General features: G+C 37.9%; 1 protein-coding gene across 1 annotated transcript in view; it reads left to right on the forward strand.

Annotated features, from left to right (window-relative positions):
- MTA3 (metastasis associated 1 family member 3) overlaps positions 1 to 22,969 on the forward strand; it is a 130,207-nt gene that overhangs the window by 10,768 nt on the left and 96,470 nt on the right. The window contains exon 3 of the mRNA XM_042051561.1: positions 10,194 to 10,320. Coding sequence (XP_041907495.1) covers positions 10,194 to 10,320 — 127 coding nt within the window. The remainder of the gene's footprint in view (positions 1 to 10,193; positions 10,321 to 22,969) is intronic.

Here is a 22,969-nt window from a genome sequence, read left to right on the forward strand (position 1 = left end):
TATAATTTATAAATCTGAATGATGTAAACTCACTATTAATACAGAAAGACTTTTTCCCATCATGCAGTGGCAGTTAAATGTGTGATTTGGGAATCAGGTCTGAAGATTTACAGGCTTTCCAGCAGTAATTCTTGAATGTCTGTATTATGCAGTGGGATGAAATCTGCAATAGCTGCCCTTGGTAATACTCATGCACGCCTGTAACTGCACACATGCTGGTAGAGGTGGAGCTTTTTAGCTTGAGCAAGGCTCTGTGTGAGAATGGGTGTAGTGCTTCCTACCCAAGCTGATTCATGCAGTGCTGTGTGTATATATATCTATGATGTGAGGTATTATGGACTAGGTAGAAGTAGCAGATAAGATTAACGTGTAAAGTGGTTGTGTGGTTTGTCTCTTTCTGTGTAGTAAACTCTCTTTCTCTTAAATGTAGCCTGCACGAGTAACAGGACTCAAAGTTAGCAAATATGTTGAGTTTGTCATGTCCCAAACCACATGGAGTGGGTGGCCAGAATGGCTGTGCTATTTCACAGTGCTGTTTGTCTGTTTGATCAGTACTTTTTTTTTTACCTCAGCTGCTGTTTGTAACCCTCTCTGATCAAGCAAAGATTTGTAGTGTGAATCTGCTTTGCTTCTGGTTTTGATATGCAACACAAATGATTCTGTGATCCTTGCAGTGACATTGTTTTGTACTAATGCAGAATACAAAAAAAAGATTGAGTAGTAAAAAGCACAATTTTTTCAGTAAAAGCCTGTTCTACATTATCAAATTCCTAAAAGAGTTTGGGGAGCTAAGTAGTTCATTTTGGCTGTCACCTACTGCCTGAATCCAAAACCTGTTTGAAGATTTATCACAGTACATAAGATGCACAGTTGCTGGGCATTATGCCTTCATATATCTGGGGGTTATGTGAGTGCATGTGCCTTTTCTACTTGTACAACAGGTTAAACATCTATCCAAAACCAGCCCAACTAAATTAGCTAACTTCCCATTTTTGATATGCTGAATGATAGAATTAATTTTTAATTTGCCTGTTCTTGTTTTTGTGAAGGATTGTGATAGTGATATGCAATGCTGAAGGGAGTCATGTTTCAGTTTCCTGCATTAAAAGTGCAGCCTTGTTTTGGCTTAAACCAGGGTAGAAATAGTGTTGGCAGAGTCAGTGACCTGTAACCTAGACCTACAGAGTACTGTGGCCCTTGGCTGTGTGGCAGTTCCTTTAGGCAGATCCTTTGACTGGTGCTGCTGTCAGGAGTGAAATCCTGATGCAGTTATTCTCAGTAGGCCCTCAAGAGGCCAAGGACTCAGTTGCCAAGTATAATACAAGAAAAAAGGTTTTGATATATGGGCAGCTTTCATATTTATATTTTCCTTCAAATGGGGGCTAGCTTCATATACCTTCATAATGCTCTCCCCTTTCTTTTTGTTTTTAATTTTTGTTTTTAATGAGTGGAAAAAAAGCTGGAATCAGAATACTGAATATTTACCAAGTATGAGATGAATAAGTGAAGATTTTTGATATTTTACTTGCTGCAACAAAAATGGTATTTAAATGTATTGTCTACAAAGCAAAGTACTGAGAGTAGAAGAAAAATTTCATTGGTTTACTTGGGATTGGCATATGTTTTAAAATTTGACCAGTTAATACAAGGTGATGTTTATTCCTACACTGTTTTGTTTGTTTATTTTTCCTCCTGGCATCAGAATTAATGAATTAAAAGGCTTTAATAATTTAAAGTACTACATATATTTACACTTCTCTCAGTTCATATGTATAGATCCTGTAAATTTTGATCGCATTATCTCTGTACACCAAGGATATAATGTATTCTGGGAGGTAAATCTCTAGCATGGTTGAAGATGGAAAAGAGATGGAAAAAAAATGATCCTTTAAGTCTTACACAGACCATCAGAGTGAATGAACTCCTCTTCCTGGTTGTCTTGTCAGGTCTATAGACAGAAAAGCTTTCTTACCATGTTGGCATCAAGCAGGCATTCTCTTGGAAAATATTGTTCTCGTTTCCTAATCCCACACATAGAGCCTTAATGTGTCTTTATTAAGTTTACCCAAGAGCAGGATTTACAAATCCTTTTCTTTGTTTTTCTTTCCTTCTCATTCTTTTTATTTTCTCCCTAATTCTTATTTCCTTCCTGCAAAAAAATCCAACAAAATTCAGCTCTTCTGTAAGGAGATACTGTAGAAGATAAATAATTTGTGTTTTATAAGCAGAATCATATGCCATTCTGAGTAGGGGTAGGAGAGTGCTTGTACAATCTGTGCCTTTTCATCTCTGCCAACAAATTTTGAAAAGTTGTTTATCAGCTTTGAGGATGTGAACTGAATGTTAGAAAAGCAGTTTAGATCTCTGAAACTCTGTGGTTATTGTCACACAGTGGAAGAAAATGCCAGTGTAGATTTTAAACCTGGACTTTGGATTCTTACAGAAAACGTAAGAGATTTTTTGTGTGCTTAGTTCTTGTGCTACATTTATTATTTTTTATATATTTGCTCTGCATTTTCTTAAGGAGAGACAACCATGCAGCTTGTAAACCATCTAGATCAAACAGACCTGTTGCCTATGCTAAAGGGAAGAAGATCTTAACAAGATATGAGCAGGAGTTTCACATGGAAAGGGTGGCAATCTAAGAGAGGGGAAAAATTATTTATAGCAGCTGTCTCAGGAAAATGAGAGATACAGACCTCCCTTTTCTTAAAGTCAGGTGTAATAATTATTTATGCAGGTTACATGGCAGTGTTGCAGGTAGCCTTTGGATTTCTTGAGCCAGATGATGGATTAAGAAAGTTTTTTCTTGGGCACTGTCAGATTCACCACATACACTTTTGCTTATGGTGGTCTGCCAGCCTGGATTTGAGGGTAGAACTAAAATTTCCTTTCTTTCCCACACAGCTCTAAACATATGTACACTTTGGAAAAACTACTAATTGACTTCTGATTCATCTGATGAGCTGGATACCAGTAATTGGATGTTCATCGTGTTGCAAATAGCAGTGTCCATGGCACAGTTTTGAGTCTGCTGCTTGCTGCTACTAATGAGCTGCTTAAAGAAACACCATACAGGACTGTGGCTTCACACATCCTGCAGCAGCTTGCTGCAGTTCATACAGATGTACACGTGACCAAGCACACCTTGAGCCCTGTAACAGGATATTTTCTCATTTGGAAGAATTTGCATTTGAATAGGTGGTACAGAAGTCAGGTAAAAGGGGGAAAACCTAGTTGAGGTTTATCATATAGAATGCCCAGCTCTTTCAGCACTGCTGGCATATTATTGTTCTCATGAAGGTCTGTGGGACCCTTCTGTTCTGTAGTGTTGTTACAAACTAGCTTGAAGCGCTGAAAAATGGTTAAAGAACTATTGTGCTTGCTCTTGCATTTATTCATGTTATATTTAATTTATTAGGATCTATTTATTAATGTAGCACATCATGATTCATACTACTTATGGAGGTAATCCTTCCTTGCTTTCCACCCACAAGCTCCTTGCTCTCAAAAATCTGCAGAACCAGTTATCAAAAAACCACCACCCATCAAGTTTTGGAAGGTGAACTTTTCTGCTAATGAAAGATGTGATGGTTTCCATAAAATATTTTGCTACAGGCCTGTGATAAACATGATATAATTGCCCAATTGCTTGTGGCTGACTATTATCCTGGAAATTGTTATTATCGTAATATGCTACTTGGAAGTACATAAAAAACCATTTTGCATTATTTTGGAAATAATTTTTATTGTTTGAGAGTAGGTGTGGCATATTAGTTCTTAATGGCTGTACAGTAGTTATTACTTTGTTTTGTGACCTCCTTTAGAAATATAATGATGAGGTAGTGTGGGAGGATCACCTTGGATAATTGTGTAGGAAAACTGGATAATCCCTTAGAGGCCACATGTATGTCCATGCTATCCAGCAGGAATTAAAAGCAGACCTGTTCCCTATAAACACAAGTGATCACATTTTTTACCTGCCTGCAAAAGTGCTCAGATTCGTACTTTCAATAGTAATATTCTATTTAAATGACTTGTAATCCGTACAAACTGTGCTTTGGATTTCTTATCCTATTTGAAAGTAATAGCAAATATCAAATTGATGTTAGATATTCTAACACTCATCTGAACGTTGCCACAGATGTGGTATAAGTAAAGCTAATTAATTCAGCTTTGGGAAATGCTTCCTTAGGCAAATTGACAGTGCATAGTCTAGCTCACAAAGTTGATTAAGTGGCCTTACTACAGCTTTAGGGGTTAAATATCACAACTAAGTTAGTACAGTGAAACATGTGGCAAGAAGCCTCATGCAAATGAGCAAATTGGCCAACTGCTAACTTAAGAGAGCTCTTCATTCACAGTCTGAATAAAGTTGTTCAGATGGTGAGACTTACTGTTTTTCTTTTGTATGAAATTTGGCAGTAATTAGATTTACTCCCTCTCCCCCAAAATCTGTATTTGTAATTGTTGCTGCTGTAGCATCTAACTGCCAAATGTGCACTTGAAGTTGTTGCCGCAACCATCTAAGCTTAGAGAGACTTATGCACAGCCACCTTTCCTTTGATGTGTGTGGTAAACTCGCTGCTCTTCGGCATTCTCAGCTTTTTATCTGTAGGTTTGAAAATATGTTGTTGATACCGGGTATGTGTATAATTTTTGGGCTGAGTGTAGAAGAAAAAGGTATACAGGAAAGGAAGAAAGTTTGGAAAGGTTTCTGAAAGTGGTGCTTTCTTTGAATTGAAATTCTGTTCTAATACTGGTCTAATACAATTTTAAAAGTATTTTAGCAAACAGTGAAACGGCTGTAACTCCACAAATGGTGGTGGTGATTTGAATCTCTGCATTTAGGCTTGCATAAGCCAGATGTAGCTAAGCTGAGGTATGGTTTCAACAGTAGAAGCAATTAAGTTTAAGAGGTAGAAAGTTAATGCACTGTAGCTTTGGGTACTCTGCCGTTTTAATTCAGCGTTGGTCTGTCCTGCTGTTGAAAGGAGTAGTCTTGTTTTTTCCCATTATGTCTTTCCAGTCTCCTAGTTCTGCTTTTTTCTCTTTCTCTTGTTCTTTATTTTCTTTTCTTGGTAGATCCACTAGGCCAAGCAATTGGAATTGACCTGGGACATCTGGGTGAATAAAAAACTAATTGCATGGTCTGAGTCAGAGGGTGGTGGTGAAGCATCCAGACTGTGTGTGGAGTCCCATGGGAATCTCTGTGGGGACCTGTCTTTACCAGTGACTGGAGCAGGCAATGTGGTGCACTCTTATCATGTTTGCAGGTGACACAAGAATGGGGGGATGACCCGGGGGTGGCTTGAGGGAAGGGCTGGTATTCAGAGATTCCTAGAAAGCAGGAGGAGTGGTATGTCAAGAACATGAAGATGGTCAGCAGGGACAAATGCCAAGTCTTGCACCTGGGAAGGAAGAGCTCCTGGTAGGGATATAAGCTGGGGCTTGGGGGAGCAGCTCTGCAGGAAAGGTCCTGAGGCTGCCGGCAGGCAATAACTTCCTGACAATGAAGGGAGTTGGCCAAGAGCATCCTGGGCAGTACCACCAGGCACACAGCCAACAGATCGAGGCAAGAGATTATCCTCCCTTTGCATCTCATCGAGGGATATCGCATCCAGTTTTAGGTTCCTGATAAAGGAAAGTTGCTGATAAATTGGAATGCATTCAGCAAAAACCACCATGATGGACACTTGCCCTTCTAGGAGAGTCAGCTGGAATTGAACTTGCTCGGCTTGGAGAAGATGTGGACTCCCAGTGCCTTTGGGGAGGTTATAGACCAGAAGATGGAGCTGGACTCTTGGCGGTGACTAAATTGAAATGGGAGTGATTCAGATTAGATATGGATAGAAGCTTTTCACCATTACTGGGTGATGGAGAGGTTGTGTAGTCTCTTGTCTTCAGAGATTTTCAGTTGCTGAGTTAACATGGGCTGACCTCACAGCTGAGCCTACTTGGAAGAGTAGCTTGTGCTAGAGACCTCCTGAGACCCTTTTCAGCCTGTTGTCATGATTTTTGATTGAATGTCCAGATCTGAACTCTAGCTGGAAAGAATGCTGCCAGCATTTTGGTGGCAGTAGAGGGAGAACTTTCTCCTTTCTTTTAATATTGAAGATTTACTCCTCCTCCCTGAAGATAGTCTTCAATGTTTAAACAAATCTCTCTTACTCTCTTCTGCAGTACACAAAGGGAGCACATGGGGGGTTATTTTGATTTAGTTAAAGAAGAGTAGCGTGTCTGAGGAATTTACCTTGTTTTGCTAGCTGATGATTAACTATACAGTTCTTTGAGCTGCATTTAAACCTCTAAATGTCTTTCAGGACATTTAAAAAGTTGTTTTAAAAGAAATTTTTAACTAAATAGGAGTATTGTATTTCTAGAGACTTGCCCTCAGTTTATTTTTATTTTAGTTGCAAAAACAAGCAATTCTTCCTCATAGCAAGCTTCACTCATCACATAACTATAAGCAAAGACACTGTATTCAAAATTTAGGTGACACAGACAGCTCTCTCTTCTTCTCAGGCTCACTAACACCACCATTTTCTAACAGTGCATCCTACAAATTAAGTGGAAGAGGGAAAAAAAGAGAGTGTTCATCATGTTTTGAAAAGTGGTGATGCATATGTAAAAAGAATGAGGATTACCATTTCTTTCCAGTATCCATTGCTTGACTGAGTCAGTTAAGTCTCATTTACATCAGATGGGAAAGGGAAAGTTGCACGCAGTCCATGAAAGTATCACCAGATCACTCTGGTTTTCAGGATCACAGTAATTATTTACCATTGATGATTAGAAAACCCACATGTAATAAATAGACCACAAGTTTTAAAAGCTCACTGAAGATGCCTGCTTTTGCTCACCAGGACTTTTCTTTTAAATAATGAAATATTTCTTGTAAACCAGGAAAAATACTAAAAAACAACATTCTCTTAAATTTTGCCCAAGGCCTAAAGGGGATTGTGTGATTTTTTTCAAAAAGTGATTGTATTCATCTTTGGAGTCATACCTAAGAGTTTCAATATAATATTTAGCTGAGCAATTTTAAATTTATTTTTTTGTCTCTCTAATCATGGAACAATGAGGTCTGTGTATGTCATCGCCATAATCCTGCAAAAAAATGTTTGCTTGCTCTGAGCTGTTGCCTCTCTTCCCTTGCTGAATGCTGAAATGTGCGTATCTTGGTGGGTACTTTATGATTTCCTGTAGGTACCTTCTATTTCACTCCTTTTGATAGAAATAATCTCTCCTTGGATGGCAAATGAAATTCACATGTGCTGTAAATCAAGTCAAAAATGTGACAAGATCTCTAAGAGTTCTGCAAGGTTGTTACCACTTTCCTTCTAATGGGTGTTAAGGCCAGATCATTGCAAAAACCTGCTTCAAAAGCAGCTCTCTGAAGGTTTCTTCAGATGCAGAATTCTTCGTATTGCCATCAAGCAAATTTAGCTTTCTCCCTTCTTTATGCTATCCAGTTTCCTTTCCTGGTATAGGTTTGTGTGACTGCTGGGACAAGCTATTACCTGTTTTACAAAATCCTACTGTTAGCATTGGTTTTATATTTTAAAGCTGAAGCAGGAAGTTGTAAAATTATCCCAATGGTAAATTGTGTTGAGTGGATGGAACTGTTCTGTGTCTGGCCGTGGTTTCTTCTACTTAGTACTGAGTTGCCAGATCATCATGTGTAAAACATCTGTTTTATTTCTAAAAATACAAGAGAAAAAGTTACATTGTTTCATGTTTAGGTTTGGAGTGTTTTAAGAGATCGGTCTAAGAGACATTTGGTTTAAGCTTCAGGCTCTTGGATCAGCATTTTCATGTCTTATGTAAGATTAGTGCAATAAATTTGATTCAAGGTGGTGGGTTTTCTTCTTGATTTTTTAATTTAAATTCTTACTTGAGAAAGATATTGAGATGAGTGTAGCTGTCTAAAGCTGTTTTAAACTCTGGAATATCAGCCCATATTGTCCTGTGTTTTGTGCCTTATCTACAGTCAAATGCTTTTTTATATGTTGACCAAACTTGGGTTTGGATGCCTGAATTACTTAGCAAAAAACCCCAAACACAAGGTAACTAAAAGAAACATTAACGCTTGAAATTGGAAATCAAAATGTATCTTGCAATGGTCACTTATTGTAATAAACAGTTGTAGAAATTAATTGCTGGAAACATTGGTGTGGTTTAACCCCAACCAGCAGCAAAATGCCACACAGCTGTTGGCTCACTCCCCCAGGTGGGATGGGGGAGAGAATTGGAATTAGTAAACAAAGTAAAACAAGGAATTATTCACTGCTTCCCACCGGCAGGCAGGTGTTCATCCATCCCCAGGACAGCCGGGGTCTGTGACACACAGCAGTGAGTTGGGAAGGCAAAACATCATCACTCTGAATGTCCCCACTTCCCTCTTCTTTCCCCCACCTTTATATGCTGCTCATGATGCCATGTGGTGTGGGACATCCCTTTGGTCAGTCGGGGTCAGGTGTCCCCTCCCGGCTCCTTGTGCCCCTCCAGTCTCCTTGTTGGTGGGGTGCTATGAGGAACAGAAAAGGCCTTGGCTCTGGGTAACCTGTGCTCAGCAATAACAAAAACATCCCTGTGTTATCAGCACTGTTTCCAGCAAAAATCCATAACACAGCCCTACATTAGCCACTGTGAAGAAAATTAACTGTATCCCAGCCAAAACCAGCAAAACATGAACCTTTTAACACAAATTAATATTTTTTAAAATAATTACTTGCCTAATTAAAAAATGCTTTGCCTTGGCATAGATTTTTGTAAAGATTTATTCATCATCAGTATTATAGATGCCAAAATAATTCAAAATTGAGTTATAGTCTGGCTTGAACCTGTCCATGTGTCGGTGAAGTTGTGGGTTGTCAGGTGAGATGGGCGAAATTCTTGTTTTCATTTTTGTTCTCTTGTTCTCTCTCTCCACAAAATATGCCAAAACAAGGAAGGGGGTGGGGGTGTCTACAGCAAGATAGACCTAAAGTAGAATTGGGTTTGAAGAAGTTGGTTATATCAGGGTGTGTTGTTATATCACTTTTATGAAAAGAACTGTTAGAAGTGGAATTGACTACACACAGGCATGATTAAAAAAAGTAGTAGTGTTGCATTTGGAGAGAACTGTGGTTGCTATGAGGGTTCAGGCAGGCTTCATTTTGAAATAGTGTCTGTAGGTTGGTTGTAAAAATGGTTATTATTAGTAGAGAGGGTGAGGTCCTCTGTTGTAGGTAGTTACGTGAAATACTATCTCATGCTGAGGTTCTGTTGTTGAGTTTCTGAGAAATGTTTTGTAAACTACACCTGGTTTTGTAGGTGATGGATAATTTACCAGGCAGAAAAGTTTGAGAAGTTATTAAAAGGTCTGTATTTTTGCATCCCTTATTCAGAGAGACTTTTTGCCCTTTTTGGGATGCTAGAGGAAGTCCAGATTCAGGTTCCACATGTCCCAAAAATCCACTAGGAAGGCAGATTTCAGCCATCAAGATCCCAGGATAGGTCTTTTGGAGAGCCTGCCATTGTGTTACATGTTAGCAAGCACTGGGAACATTGCCCTTCAACTCTATATGTGGTTCTATCTAGTATCTGCTTTTTATTTCTTCCTGTCTTGCTTAAAAGAGAAATAACTTTAAATCTTATTTAAATATGCAAATTTAACACACTGCGTTTGTTGTCAGTATCTAAGAAGGTAATGGAATAATAGAAGACACTAGGCTTTTTCAGTTTTCTTAGACTGATTTTCCAGTCTTAGACTGCAATTATGTGTAGTAAATTTCAGTTCATAGAAAGTGTGCTTTCCTCCAGGACTTCTGTAAAAGTTTTAGTAGTAGTAATACTGGCAAGAGAAAGTCAAACCCAAAACTGGTCAACAAGCAAGAGAAAAAAACACAGGAAAGAAGACGAAAAAAGAATGAGTAATGTTGACAGGATTGTTCTTAAACTGTGTGAAAGACATCAATGCGTAGTACAGTAGGAGAGGAGCATAATTTTTTTAAAGAGTTGAAGTAGAAGTGTATAATTCAAAATACTTAACATTCTGTCAAGTTACATAAACTGTAGTCTTGTTAAACTCATCTTTTCTTTGAAATACTAAAGGAGGTTGCTAAGGGGTGGGGGGGATGTCAAATGAAATGGTTGCAATGATGTTATGCAACAGAGTTAATTTCGACCTACGCTCTGCTTCTCTGCAGAAGAAGTTGAAGAAGAGTCTGAAACTACAATTGAGGTTGATTTGACTGATAAACAGAAACATCAGTTGAAGCACAGAGAGCTTTTCCTTTCTCGCCAGTATGAGTCCCTACCAGCAACGCATATCAGGTAAGAAGTAGTAAATACAATTTCTCTGTGTGTTCTGCTGGGTGGATTGCCTGCCAGTAGCCCACCTGCTTGAATGCTTCAGCCTTGCAAAAGGGCGCTGTTGGTCTTGGCTGAGTTGGTCCAGGTTGTCCCATGAACTGCTTTGGAAGCGCCTTTGTTTTTTCCTTCTGTTACTTGATGTTTGAGCCTTGACCATTTTGTCTGGCCAGGGAAACAGCAGATGGGTTTGGAAAGGAGGCAGTGGCTCAGTGGTCAGATCTGCAGTTTAGGGCTGCATGCATGTAAAATTAAAATTGCCCCAACTTCAGAATGTGAAGAAGCCATGACTTGAGTTTGGCTAAATGTTGCAGAAACATTTCAAGTATTGTTTTAAATTGCCTTTAATATTAATGTAGGGAAGAAGCTTGCTAAAGCTCGAAAAGTGTTTGTTGATTTCTTTCTGTAAATGACCTAGGTGCTCATGTCATCATCTATTTAGCAGTCAAGAAAGCTTTTTTTTGTGTTGGGAAGAGTGGATGATAAATCTAGAAATGGAAAAGAAACAGCACAGTGATGGGGGGAGTCTAGTTTAGGGTGAAACAATGCATTCTCACATTGCATTCTTAACAAATTTTCATTTTCTCATTACATCCAGCTGCCCCCAGCTATTTCAGACCATAAATGTCTAAAGGCTACCAAAAAAAAGTAGATATTGTCCAACAGCAGAAACACTTTGTATGTGCATATTTATTTTCTCTCTTACTGGCAAATCACATAATCACGGAATATTCAAATCACGTAAACACTGAATATGTTGGAATGGACCCACAAGCACCACTGAGTCCAGCTCCTGGCCCTGCACAGGACCATCCCCAAGAGTCACACAATGTGCCTGAGAGCATAGTCCAAACGCTTCTTGAGCTCTGCCAGGCTGCCTGGTGCTGTGACCACTTCCCTGGGGAGCCTCTTCCAGTGCCCAACCACCCTCTGGGTGAAGAACCTTCTCCTGATATCCAACCTAAACCTCCCCTGACACAGCTTCAGGCCACTCCCTTGGGTCCTGTCACTGGGCACCACAGAGATGTTGCTTCTCTCTCTCACTGACAACACAAAAACTGGAAGTTGGAAAATTTTGTATTAATTTTCTGTGCTTGATTCAGCTACTTGTTCTGAGTTTGAGAAAGTCATTTAACTGTCAATTTTCTGCTGCTCCAACTATAGCATGGAGATAATAATCCTGTGCAGTTTCTTTTACTTACTTTGACATTTAGATATTGAAATAAGGTATTCTCCTTGCAGAGGGAAGATTACATAGAAGAAGTATTGTAAATGTCTTCTCACCTTACAACTCGGGGAGCAAATACAATAGAGGTTCTCCAGTGCACAGTTCACAAAGAAGGCAGAAAAACACGTGAATTCATAGTACATGCCACACAGCACAGCAGGCAAAAGCAGAGTGATGACTTGCATCTACTTTTCAGAACAGATGAATGTTGTAGGACTGTGCTGTCACGTGTTACTAAGACCTTTACCAAACAAATTCTGGAACAAGCTTGATGTAGATAATGACGTTTCAGCAACCTTAACTCTGTTTTAAAAAGAAACAAGAAGGCAAATACACTATAAAATATGCCTTATTTAGCTTTTTAACTTACTGTGTTCACATTCTGTGATTCTCAGTAGTTTTCTTAACTTTTAGTAATTAGCTCATCCTGTAAAGATAATAGAAATACTGAGAAGGTGGTACTCCTCTAACTTTCTTCCATCATTTTTTCACTCCAGAATACTCAAGGATGCAGATATCACGGCCTCTCTGGGTGTCTGTTTCAGTGTTTGATGACTGTTGTGAATTTTTTTTCCCTGTCATCTGTTTGGGATTTCACTTGCTGAAATTTAGTGTCTACTGCCTTGTGTCCTATCACCGTACTTCTCCAAAAGGAGCCTGGCTCCATCTTAGTTATCTATCTTTTCATTAGCTAATTGAACAAAGCAGTAGAATTTCTCCCTTTAGTTGTCATACCTTAAGAGTGAACAAATCCAGTTTAATATCGTCTGCAGACTTGTTGAAAGTGTATTCAGGTTAATAAAGATATTAAACTGTTTGCTCCAGGGTCAGCAATTGGGGAATGCCCCCAGTAACCAGGTGCCAGCTGGACTTTGTATCACTCACCACAGCCTTTTCAGTCTGATGTTTTTTTCCAAGCTTAATTGTCTACTTATCTAGTCCATGTGTTTCCAATCTGCTTGAAGGACACTGGAACACTGCAGGCCTTGCTCAAGTCAGGTTCAATGACATTCTCTTTTGTCACTGGTCTACCAAGCCGGTTGCCTCCATATAGAAAGCGAGGGGATATTTGTGCAATAAAAAAGCCAGGGTAGCTCCATGATGTGGGCCTTTGCTCTAAGCACCTGCAGTTTAGCCCTGAGATAGGAAAAACTGGATTTACAGGAATAAATGACACTGTGGTATGGAGTGGAGATGGGAGGTTGGAGATCAGCTCTCTCAAGAGTAAGAACACAAAAACCTCAACCCCTCTGGAAGGGACAGGAGAAAGTTTTAAGTCAATTTTAAGAGAATGGAGGAGGTTTTTGGCAGCTACAGATCTTGAACTTTTCATGACATCTTCAGCCAAGAAGAGTATCTGAGTGTAATTGCCTTTTTGTTGTCATTTAAGGAATAAAAGAATTTTACCTAGTACGTTTTTATTTAGTTTTTACTAATATGGTTTTGCTGCTTTTGTTTTGTCTTCTTAACTTTATCCTTTTTACATTTTTCAAACTGAATGGCAGAGGAAATTATACCTCCTCCCCTCTGAAAAATCCTATCACTAAGGTTACTTTTATTCTAGCTCACAATTCCAAATACAGTGATGTCTCATTTATACACCTGTTGCTGTTACTTTGTAGTTGAGTTACCTTGCAGTTACTTTAGTGGGTTAGATTTCTTTTATGTGCATGTCTAATTCTGAAGCTCTTTGGTCTGCAACGGTGGGTTTTGAATAATTCTGATGCCATTTGTTTGCTCTTGTATTAGTGAAATACAGTTTCATTCCTTATTCTGATATTTTTATTTTATTGTATATACATTATATGTAACTTTTATTATATGTAATTTGTTTTGTTAGAAATGCTGGGATTTTTTAGACTTCATCTTGTCTCCCCTTAAATTAGGTGTCACTATGCCATTTCAGTAGCTTTAGGGAGCAGTATAAATTTTGGCATAAAAAGCACCCAAAGAGCCAGATTTAGAAAAAAATTAGTAGTAGGTATTGTAGTAGTAATCAAACATGGCAGTGCTGCCTTGTGGACAGAGTTCTTGCAGTGGAATGTATTTCAGAAGGTGGAATTGCCTAGCTGGGTGCAGCACTGTTCTGGAGTCATGGTGTGTGGTACAGTACAAGTTCATGCATCAGTCTGGGGATCAAAGACAAGGCTTGTTACCTTCGTGCCCACTTGTCAAGTTACAAGTGAAATTATTGCCTCCCCTGTCTGCTCAAATGTGTGCAGTCAGTAACACCCCTCCAGTGGATTATCTCTTTCTTTCATAATCCCTGCATATTACAGGTGCAGTTTTGCCAGACTCCGTAATCCCACGTCTTTGTCACAGCTGTCCTGCCAGCTGGACTCCCTGAGCCACCCTCCTTGATTAATGTCACGCAGTGAATGCACCCAGGATTGGTGCAGGTGGCTCCTATAAGCAGTGCCATCCCAGAGAGGGGCTGAGTTGAGCCAGTGCTGTGTACATGGGGTTTCAGAGGTTTGAGCATTATCAAATACAGCATTTTGGAAAGGCATGAAAAGTTATGGGGGGAAAAATGGTGAAAGTTGTCAGGAAGTTGAAATTGTTTGCCAGTGTTGTAAAATTCACCGTAAAACTTAGCATGTAGTGAGAAGTGGGTCCTTGTATAAAAATCTGCAAATGGTTATCTTTTTGGAGATGCACTGGGTTGTCTGACTTGTGATTTGGGCTTTATATTTATTTTTCACTCTTAAGCTCTCAAGAGTTAATAGGTATTAAACATGTTTAGAGTGTTGTAAAAGATTGCATTAGCTTCTAAGTTAATTTGTAATTGCTCTAAAGTTTAATATTTCTTATGAATAGTGAAGCAGCATTTATTTATACATCAAGGTTCATCTTACCATTTCAATACCTTTGCTTATTTCTTGTTTGCTTATATGGTGTTTTAGTCTTGGGGTCGTGGGTTTTTTTTTTAGGTAAGATGGTGATGACGATTATATTTTAAGTGTTTGGAAAGCATACATAAGTCAAGCACTCTCAGATGTCATAAGAAAATCAGGGGTGAATCTTTTGGGCTGCTTTATACTGCAATAACACCCCCCACCCCCTTCAGAAAAAAAAAAAAATACTTGCATTTAATTTTACATGTGCAGGATATCTGTGCATTATGTCGATGTTTGTCATTATGGGGCTTGTTCAAAAACTAGTAAATTTGCACTGTAATCTTTAATAGGGAGTGTTTATTCAATCTGCAATTGGATGAAGTAAGTGTTTCTTGTGCTTTTTAGAGGATCATATTTGTTGCTTGACATAAACAGCAAATTCAAGTTTTCTGTGCACCTATGGCCTTTAACTCAGAAACACTTTCTGAGCTTTGATTCTGAAATCTTTTTACACATACCCTGTATTTTAAAAACTGACAAACAAAAGACAAAACCAAGAAAAGAACCCTCCAAACTATCTTAAGATGGTCTAGGCTTGGTTTATTGCTTCTGTTCCAACACAGAAAGGACTTCATGAGCCTTTTAAAAATTGTGATTGCATAAGATAGCTATATTAAAAGCTGATTAATATGATTGGGGAGAATGTGAGTATTTTTGCAGAATGACTGTGCATTTGTGACATTAAAGAGCATCCAAATAGTCAGATCATGAGAAGAGTTCTCCAACTTTGATTAAGAAATTTGGACCTTCTGCATATTTTTATATGCAAGCATACAAAAAAGTGTACTTGAACTTCTAAAATATTAGTCTATAAGGGCCTTGGTTTCCCTCTTTTGACATTATTCTGATCAGTAATGCAGTCCAGAACACAGTGTTAATTTTTTTTTTTAGTTTCGTGTTTTGTTTGTTTTAATTGTTTGGTGATGGTGGTTTTGTGTTATTTTGTTGGTTGTGTTTTTGGCTGTTGTTTAATGGTACCCTTGCTCTTGGGCAGACTAAAGGAACTTTGATTGGTACCACTTTGTAGGCATAGCAGAAAAAGCAGCTTAAGAACGTGCAGTTTATAAGAACATGCCATGCTTACAAACTGTATCAGTGTGATGCTTTTTAGATGTGTTATAAATGACTCAGTTGTTTGAAGTATCAATATTAGTGAGTCCTGATGAGATCATGAAGAAGAAAGAACAGCAAAAAAGAAAGTTGGGTGATAAAACTGAGATTTAGAGAAATACTTTTCTTCTGAATGTGGGATTCCTTCATTCAAAACACAACAAATGATCTGAAGCTCAAGATAGATACGGCAGGTCATTTTATAGTGTTGCTTTTCAAGACAGGCCACTTTAGAATTTAGTGGTATTACTGCAGGATTTCTAGGTTTGGCATTCCTGGCAAACTAGACGTTTCTGCATACAGGGTGTGTGGGTTTATATACAAATTTTAGCTACTTTTTAAAAGCTTACTATGAGCCTTATAAGCCTGATTATTTTCTGGCATGAATCAGACTGGATAAGGAATGAATTTGTTTTGCATAGGTATATGCTTACCTGCTCATTTGGATTGTTGAGCAAAGTATTCTTCCTTTCTGGATTGAGTTTATTTGGAGGAAAGGGACCTTTGAAGCATGTCTGACTTTTTTTTTTTTTTTTTTCCCCAATAGGATTCAAAATATTCTTACTTGAATTAAAATGAAAATTCAGTCTAGGAGAGAATTCTGTTTTCAGATGTGGTCAATAGCCAGTACTAGTAACAGTGTAAAAAAAAGTATATTTATCAGTGGAAAACTGTCACTTAAATATCTGAAAATCAGTACATATTTCCCTGTAGTGATATAATTACAAAGTAGGAGCCTTTCATATGGTGCAAAACTTTTATGCTCAGTTGCATGGAGTGATGTGTGTTGCTTCCGAGCTGGGCAACTTGTAATGGACTTGATGATCTTAAAAGTGTTTTCCAACCTAAATAGTTTCATGACTGTATGAAAAATCATTCCTAACCAGCCTCCTGTGGTTTTGTTCAATTCGTGTGCATCACTGCTGCTGTGCTAAAAGGGAACAATTTTTTTACTTTTAAGCATGAATTAGTCCCTAGAGAAAATATATCAATGACTTGAGTTTGCAACAATGCAGTTTCCAGTTTACAGCAAGTACATCTACAGTTATGCTTGTTTTGAGATATCAAAATATGTAGTTTTACTATGGCTGCATCAAGAAAATGTTTACCTTTTAATTACTTTTAAATCCATGTCAGCTGGGCACGATTGCTCTGTAAATGTTACCAATTTCAAGTGGTCAAAATTAGCACTCTAGCTCTAATTAAAACTGAATTTTTTGACTAAAAGCCACACTCAGTATAAAAATCCTGGGCCATGCATATGATCTGTGCATGTGTTCAGATGCCAGGCATTTACTAGTTCATTTAGATGTGCATAAATCAGTTTGCCATGCATTCTATTTTTAATTTTATTTGATCAAGCATGTATTAATCAGATAATATCAAGTTTATTGATTTATCTTTTGGCCACAGATACACAATCTTGTACTCTTCAGAAGATTGGCATTATTTTGTCAGAGGCGCAGATCCCAGTAGTAGTCACCTAGCAAATACTTTTGGTTTTCGTTTGGGTTTTCTTCTTCATGTTTGAGATGGCTCTGTAAATGAACAGAGACAAACTTGAGCCAATTCATTATGAATCAATACAATGCAGAAAAATTTTTTTGTCAATTCCAAATTTTGATTGAATATTTTAAAAGTCAAAATGTAGTTAGGGATCTATTACAGGTTTAAATCACTATGATGATGGGGGTTTTTTTGTTTTTAGTGTTAAGCAATAGCTTGCTCTCCAGTTAATCTCTTTGCAGTCTTGTGAACTTGAAATTTGCTATAAAGACATTGGTATGTGTCTGCCAGCATCATTCTGTGCCCCTTAATTAAACTGTGCTTCAAAGTAAAATGCACAGGTACTCTTAATATTGGCTTCCAGTGACTGGGGAATCAATTTCATATAATTAGTAGAAGCTCTTTGAGCTCCACAGTTCCCACTCTGTGGTTTGGTGATCATCATTGCAATTTAGGCTGCTTGTAAGGGATCGAGACTTGGCTCAAACTGGATGTTTCATTGGAAATCTTCAGGACACTTTCTCATTTAAGAGAGTTCAGGAAAAAAAGTACTGTTATTTCAGGTAGCTCTCTCTTTCTTTACTTAGTATCTGTACCTTTCCCACTCCTTCTTTTCTCCCTTTATGCTGGATATGAGAAAGATTACTCTTGAGTTCTACTCCTGCACCTGCTCCTTTCTACCCCTCTTCATTATGCACCTTCATTTTAGTTTAATCTCTGATTGTCACTGAAGTAACAACATATGTTAAAATCAAATCAGATTTTTCTCACAAGCATAATATTTCCTAATATTCTTTCCTGTTATTTTATTTTCAGACTGTCTAGCTAGTGACTCATGCTTCTGTGTTCCAAATGTCTACCAAGACACTAACATTTCTTGATGCAGATCATCAAGATACAATTGGTATATATCTGTACAAAATCATCCAACATAATTCTGTCATATTCAGGAGAGCAATTAATAATTGTTATTTCCAAGTCTCTGGGGTCATGCCTGCATGTGTTTTTTTCTTTCTGCCGCTTGTATCTGAATTAGCAATGCATTTAAAATTTCATTGACTTGGTGGGAACCCAGAGCAATGAGTTCAGAGTTCTTGCACTGTGTCATTGTCATAGGCTACATCTTCATTCCAATAGGAGATTTCATTGGCATGGTACTGAACCCATGAGGTTGCCTTTCTCTGCTCCTATCATTCATGCTGGTTAGCAGGCAGCAGGTGTTTTGTTTCTCATCATTTCTTTCTGTATTTTTTTTTTTTTTGCATACCTCCTGTTCCAAGAAATCCTTATTTTAAAAAAATTAGTATCTCATGGGCTGTCTTACTCATCTGGTGAAAATGTGAAGAAATAGCCTGCAAGAACAGCAGAACAGGAATTGTAGAGGCTTTCCACTGGTGTGCTGATGATGCCTTTTCCTGGTCTTAAAATCAAGAGTCATACACAGTTAAAAGGGAAAAAGGGATTTTACCTTGGTATTTATTTTAAGGATCCTTAGGTGCACATGTCCAGGTCAAATGCACCGAAATGCACACTCCCAAAAGATCTGGTATAACATTATGGGTTTTACTAATTAGCATATCTATCAAAAATTCCCCAATGAGACGCTTGAATGAGCCCCCCTCCCCAAGGAGCTTTCCCCTGGATGGTTCTATCTTAGTTTACAGAATGTGTTCTGGAGAGGACCTTGGGGTCTGGTCCCCTACCTACGAAGCTTCTAAAATGTTTAGTCTCTCAGCTTGACAAACAAGTCCAAGAATGTAGGCAAAAAGCACTAAGAATACAGAAGTTGTAAAAAGGTATAACAGGGGTATAAAAGAAAAGGCAAAAAAATCTTCATGGCATCACTGAAACCAACAGGGACTGTAAAAAAATGAAGAAGTTGCTGTTGATTTCGATTCATTTTGATAGTTTTAAAATAGAAATGTTTGCATCAGCTTTTTAAAAATGTAGGTAGAGATTTTAATCTATATTTTTGAGTACTTTGAGAAAAAGGTCTTTAAAGAACAATTACCCAGACAGTGCAAACAAGAAGGCATTTAAGTGTATCTTCTGGGCAGTTTGGTGTTTTGCTCTAGGTTGTTTAACCAGACTATACTGAAGTCTTTTCATAACATTGTCTGGTGTAATTCTTGAGCTGGTTATCATCATCTTTTGCCTTCATTGTAACAGCTTAGTAAGGGCAGTCTTGTCCTTTTCTCATCTAAATATTGATGTCAGAATCTTGTCTAAAGTATGTTCCCACGTTTTTCATTCCTCTATTTGGTCTCACTGAAATATGGTACTTTTTTGTCTTTAGTTTTCAAGATCTCTTAGGTCTTAGCTTACTCTCTGTGAAGTCTCTACTTCAGGACTGGCATGGTAACTGACATCTCACGTAGAATGTTGATTTTCATTAGGTCCTTACTGAAACTCAAAAAGTCTCACAAAGCTGTCATTTATTTGTTAGAATTTAATTCTCCTTTTCTTTGTTCCGCAGTAAACAGTCCCCCACCCATCCAAGGTAATATAGTTCCCTAAAACAGGGAGGGGAGGAAAACAAATCCTTATGTTCCCCACAATGAGACTTCTATCTAACATGATGACTAGTATTTCTTACCATTTCCTTTTAATCCTCACTAGTGTCTCTGTGCTTTGAGGTTTCAGCTGTAGATGGTTAGAGGTTTGGTTTTGGGACTGTATGGTCCTAGCTTTCGGCTGTTGAAGAAATCCTTTCCTACAAAAATCATTAAGGCACTTTTTCTATAGTATGATTTTTGTGAAGAGAGAGAGTGAGTCTCATTTCTATATTGTAACAGAAGGGCTTCCCTGGGGTATGGAAGTAGGTTGTATGCATGGAAAAATAGCTTGTCAGGCATCCCTTAGCTGATGGGTGTAAATGATCAGGAATCGTCAACCCACTGGTGAAGTCACCTGGGACATACAAAAAAAACTTACAAGCAGACAAAAGCTTCTAACAAATGAGAGTGAAGAAAGGTGTTGCATGTGAAAAGAGCTTTCACATGATTAATGCTTTAAAGAAAAAAGTTATGAGTTGTGGCTCTGGCTACTAGGACAGGTGAAGAAATTCAATCCTAAGTGTTTTATGTGATAGAAGCTGGCAAATACCATGAGCACATATATACAGTCAAGTTTTATTGTCTCCTTTTACTGCAAGACCTCTAAATTACTTTTTGTTGCTGTCTGATTTAATAATATAATAAGTTTTGTTGACATAGTTGTCAGCTCAATGGAACAACTCTTTATTTATGACCAGTTTAAATATGAAGTACATCTAAGAGCAGAAAGAATTCTGGAGGCGCAACTTAATCTCATCAAAATTAAATTGTAATGAAGACATAAAAGCTAACTTACTTTTTTGTTTGCTGTTTGTGTATTGCTGAGGTTGCTGAAACTTTCCCTCAACATTCCTACAAGATAAATTTTGCCTAATTCTGTAGGAAATAAAAAAAATTTTCTGAATATTTTTAATTTGAGAAAAAGGACCAAACCAGATATGTCATCTTAACATCAAGACCCTCTGATGCTGTTAACTAATAATTCACCTTGGTGATACCAGTTAAGTCAAGAATGCTGCTTGTTGGAGGAATACAGCTTAGATCAGACAATCAGAGTCACATAAGAGGAGGAAGGTTTCATACGTGAAAAAACAGTAGACAACTCTTCATTTATTTATTTAATTATTTTTTTAAAGCCAGCTCTTTGTAGTTTTTACCTGAGTTTTGTTCAGTTTAGTGACAGATTTCAGGCAGGAGACTCCAATAGAACAATGAAACTGTGGCATTGTATGCCTTCAGTCTAAGTAATACTCAAATTGCACAGACAGTAGGATTTCTGAAAGAAGAGAGTATAATTTTATTTTGGTGTGTGACTGATTTCATAATCTGGTAAATGCAGCGTACACGCTCTTTCATTTGTTTTTGTAGGTAGCTAGCTCCCCCTTTCTTTTCTCTGTCTAGTTTAGAATAGTCAGATTTTATCCTGTTATATTGATTATTTATTTGATATAGCTCTTTCTGTCCCAATTTTCTGAAATTATTTACAAACATTAAGGAATCAAGCTCCAGAACTCTGTAAGGAGGAAAATATTGTTTTTAAATCCAGAGAAGCTATGGGTTTTCAGAAACATCCCTTAAAGAAATTACTCCCAAGTCGCCTTGTAATGTGGTTTAAATGACATTAACTTTTTCTCCAGGGCTTTTTGATTATTAGTATTGAAGAAAGGGTGAAAAGTGCAGTGGTGGTAGGAGAATATTAAGGGGCATATTACTGCAAATCCATATTCACTTAAGTTATTTCCTTAGCATCCGTGACTGAGGGGTGCTGGAAACAATACAATTAACTAGATGCTTGGTTCAACCCAGCAGGGCATTTGCAACTAGACAGAGAAGCTTTTCCTCCGATGGGAAAGAAAGAGAGGAGTTACATAAACAGAAGCTTTTATAAGTTTGGTAAAGATTCTAAATCACTTATATTAAGTATTGCAGGTTTCTAGATTACAGAAATGGGTAACTGTAATATAGAGAGTCAAAATTAGAAAAAAATCTGTGATTTACCTGTTTTCAAATGTGAGTTTTGTTGTTTTTTTATTTTTATTTTAGTGTCTGCTGCAGTTCTAGTACTGTCTTTATTGAGACACAAGTCCCTGCAGTAAGAGGTCATATATGCATACAAAACATTACCTCTGTAACCTCTGTGGCTCCAGCCGTTAGATGGTTAAAGTGCTGTACAAAGAAATGTAACGTCCAACAGAAATTCACTCACTTAGAAGACATGCTGCAGGGACTAATCTTGTGTCTTAATGAAATAAAATGAATTTTTTAACGGACCAGCAATAAAAGATGAGGTCGGTCAATAAAATACTCTTGCAGTCGCGATGGCAGTGAAGCAGTGAATGCCTCTGTGGTAATTGGAGTTAAAGAAGGGCAGGCTGTAGTGGAGAGAGAGAGCATACTAGACCTCTATGGAATAGAAGCAGACTGGAAAGGTATACTCCTGGTTAGCCTTTTACATTAAAAACCCCAATAAAATATTAAAATAAAGTTGGAAAACTGACTTCGTGCTACAGCATAATTAATTTTTAGAAGTGAAGGCTCTGGAATTATCAAAGCCAAAGGTTTCAAAAGCACCGTCAAGGAAATGGGGTATCGAGGAGGTTTTCTACTTCTCCACTGCAGGAGGCTTTTCCTCCGCTGTTTATTGTGCTCAGGCTTTCTTTCTCCTCTTCCCATCATTTCTCTTTGTTGATGTGGTTCTCCTGACAGGTATGACAATGAGGAGGAATTCCGGAGGTAATGTGTGGCTTATCCCCCTTTCCCAGGATGTGCAGTGGCAGTGATTAAGGCATTAGCTGGCTATGTTCACTTAATGATCGGCCATTAGCAATTGGCTTCTAATGCCTCTGGTTGAGCTTAGAGTCAGCATTCCCTGACTTGAACGACAGGTTTTTACAATACCTGCTTTGGTGTTATCTTAAAATGAAGATGGTGTCTTCAAACAATTACTTTTTCTCTATTTGTATTCTGGTCTGTTCCCTGAGGGAAGATGGGAGATGGTTGTTGGGGCATAGTTCCTGTAACGGTATGTATAAGGGCACAGGAACCTCCTGGCAAATACCAACTAAACTGAGTAAAATTTAGGTGCATGAAATACGAGGTGCTGTATGTAAGGGGTAACAAATATATCTTCATATATATACACACATACGTACATACATATATATGTATAAAATGGTCGTTCAGTTGTAAATGGTAACATAAAAATGCAAGTTGTTACCAAGACGATTCAGCACACTTTAAATTTTTCATCCACATCCATGAGTGTTTCTTTAAAATACCATTTGTTAAAAATAATTCTGCAGGTTATTCTGCAGAGA

This window comes from Corvus kubaryi, unplaced genomic scaffold (genome assembly GCF_017639235.1).
Source record: "Corvus kubaryi isolate FWS band 111438036 unplaced genomic scaffold, C.kubaryi_AGA036_p1.0 76, whole genome shotgun sequence".
In the NCBI taxonomy this organism is placed as follows: Eukaryota; Metazoa; Chordata; class Aves; order Passeriformes; family Corvidae; genus Corvus; species Corvus kubaryi.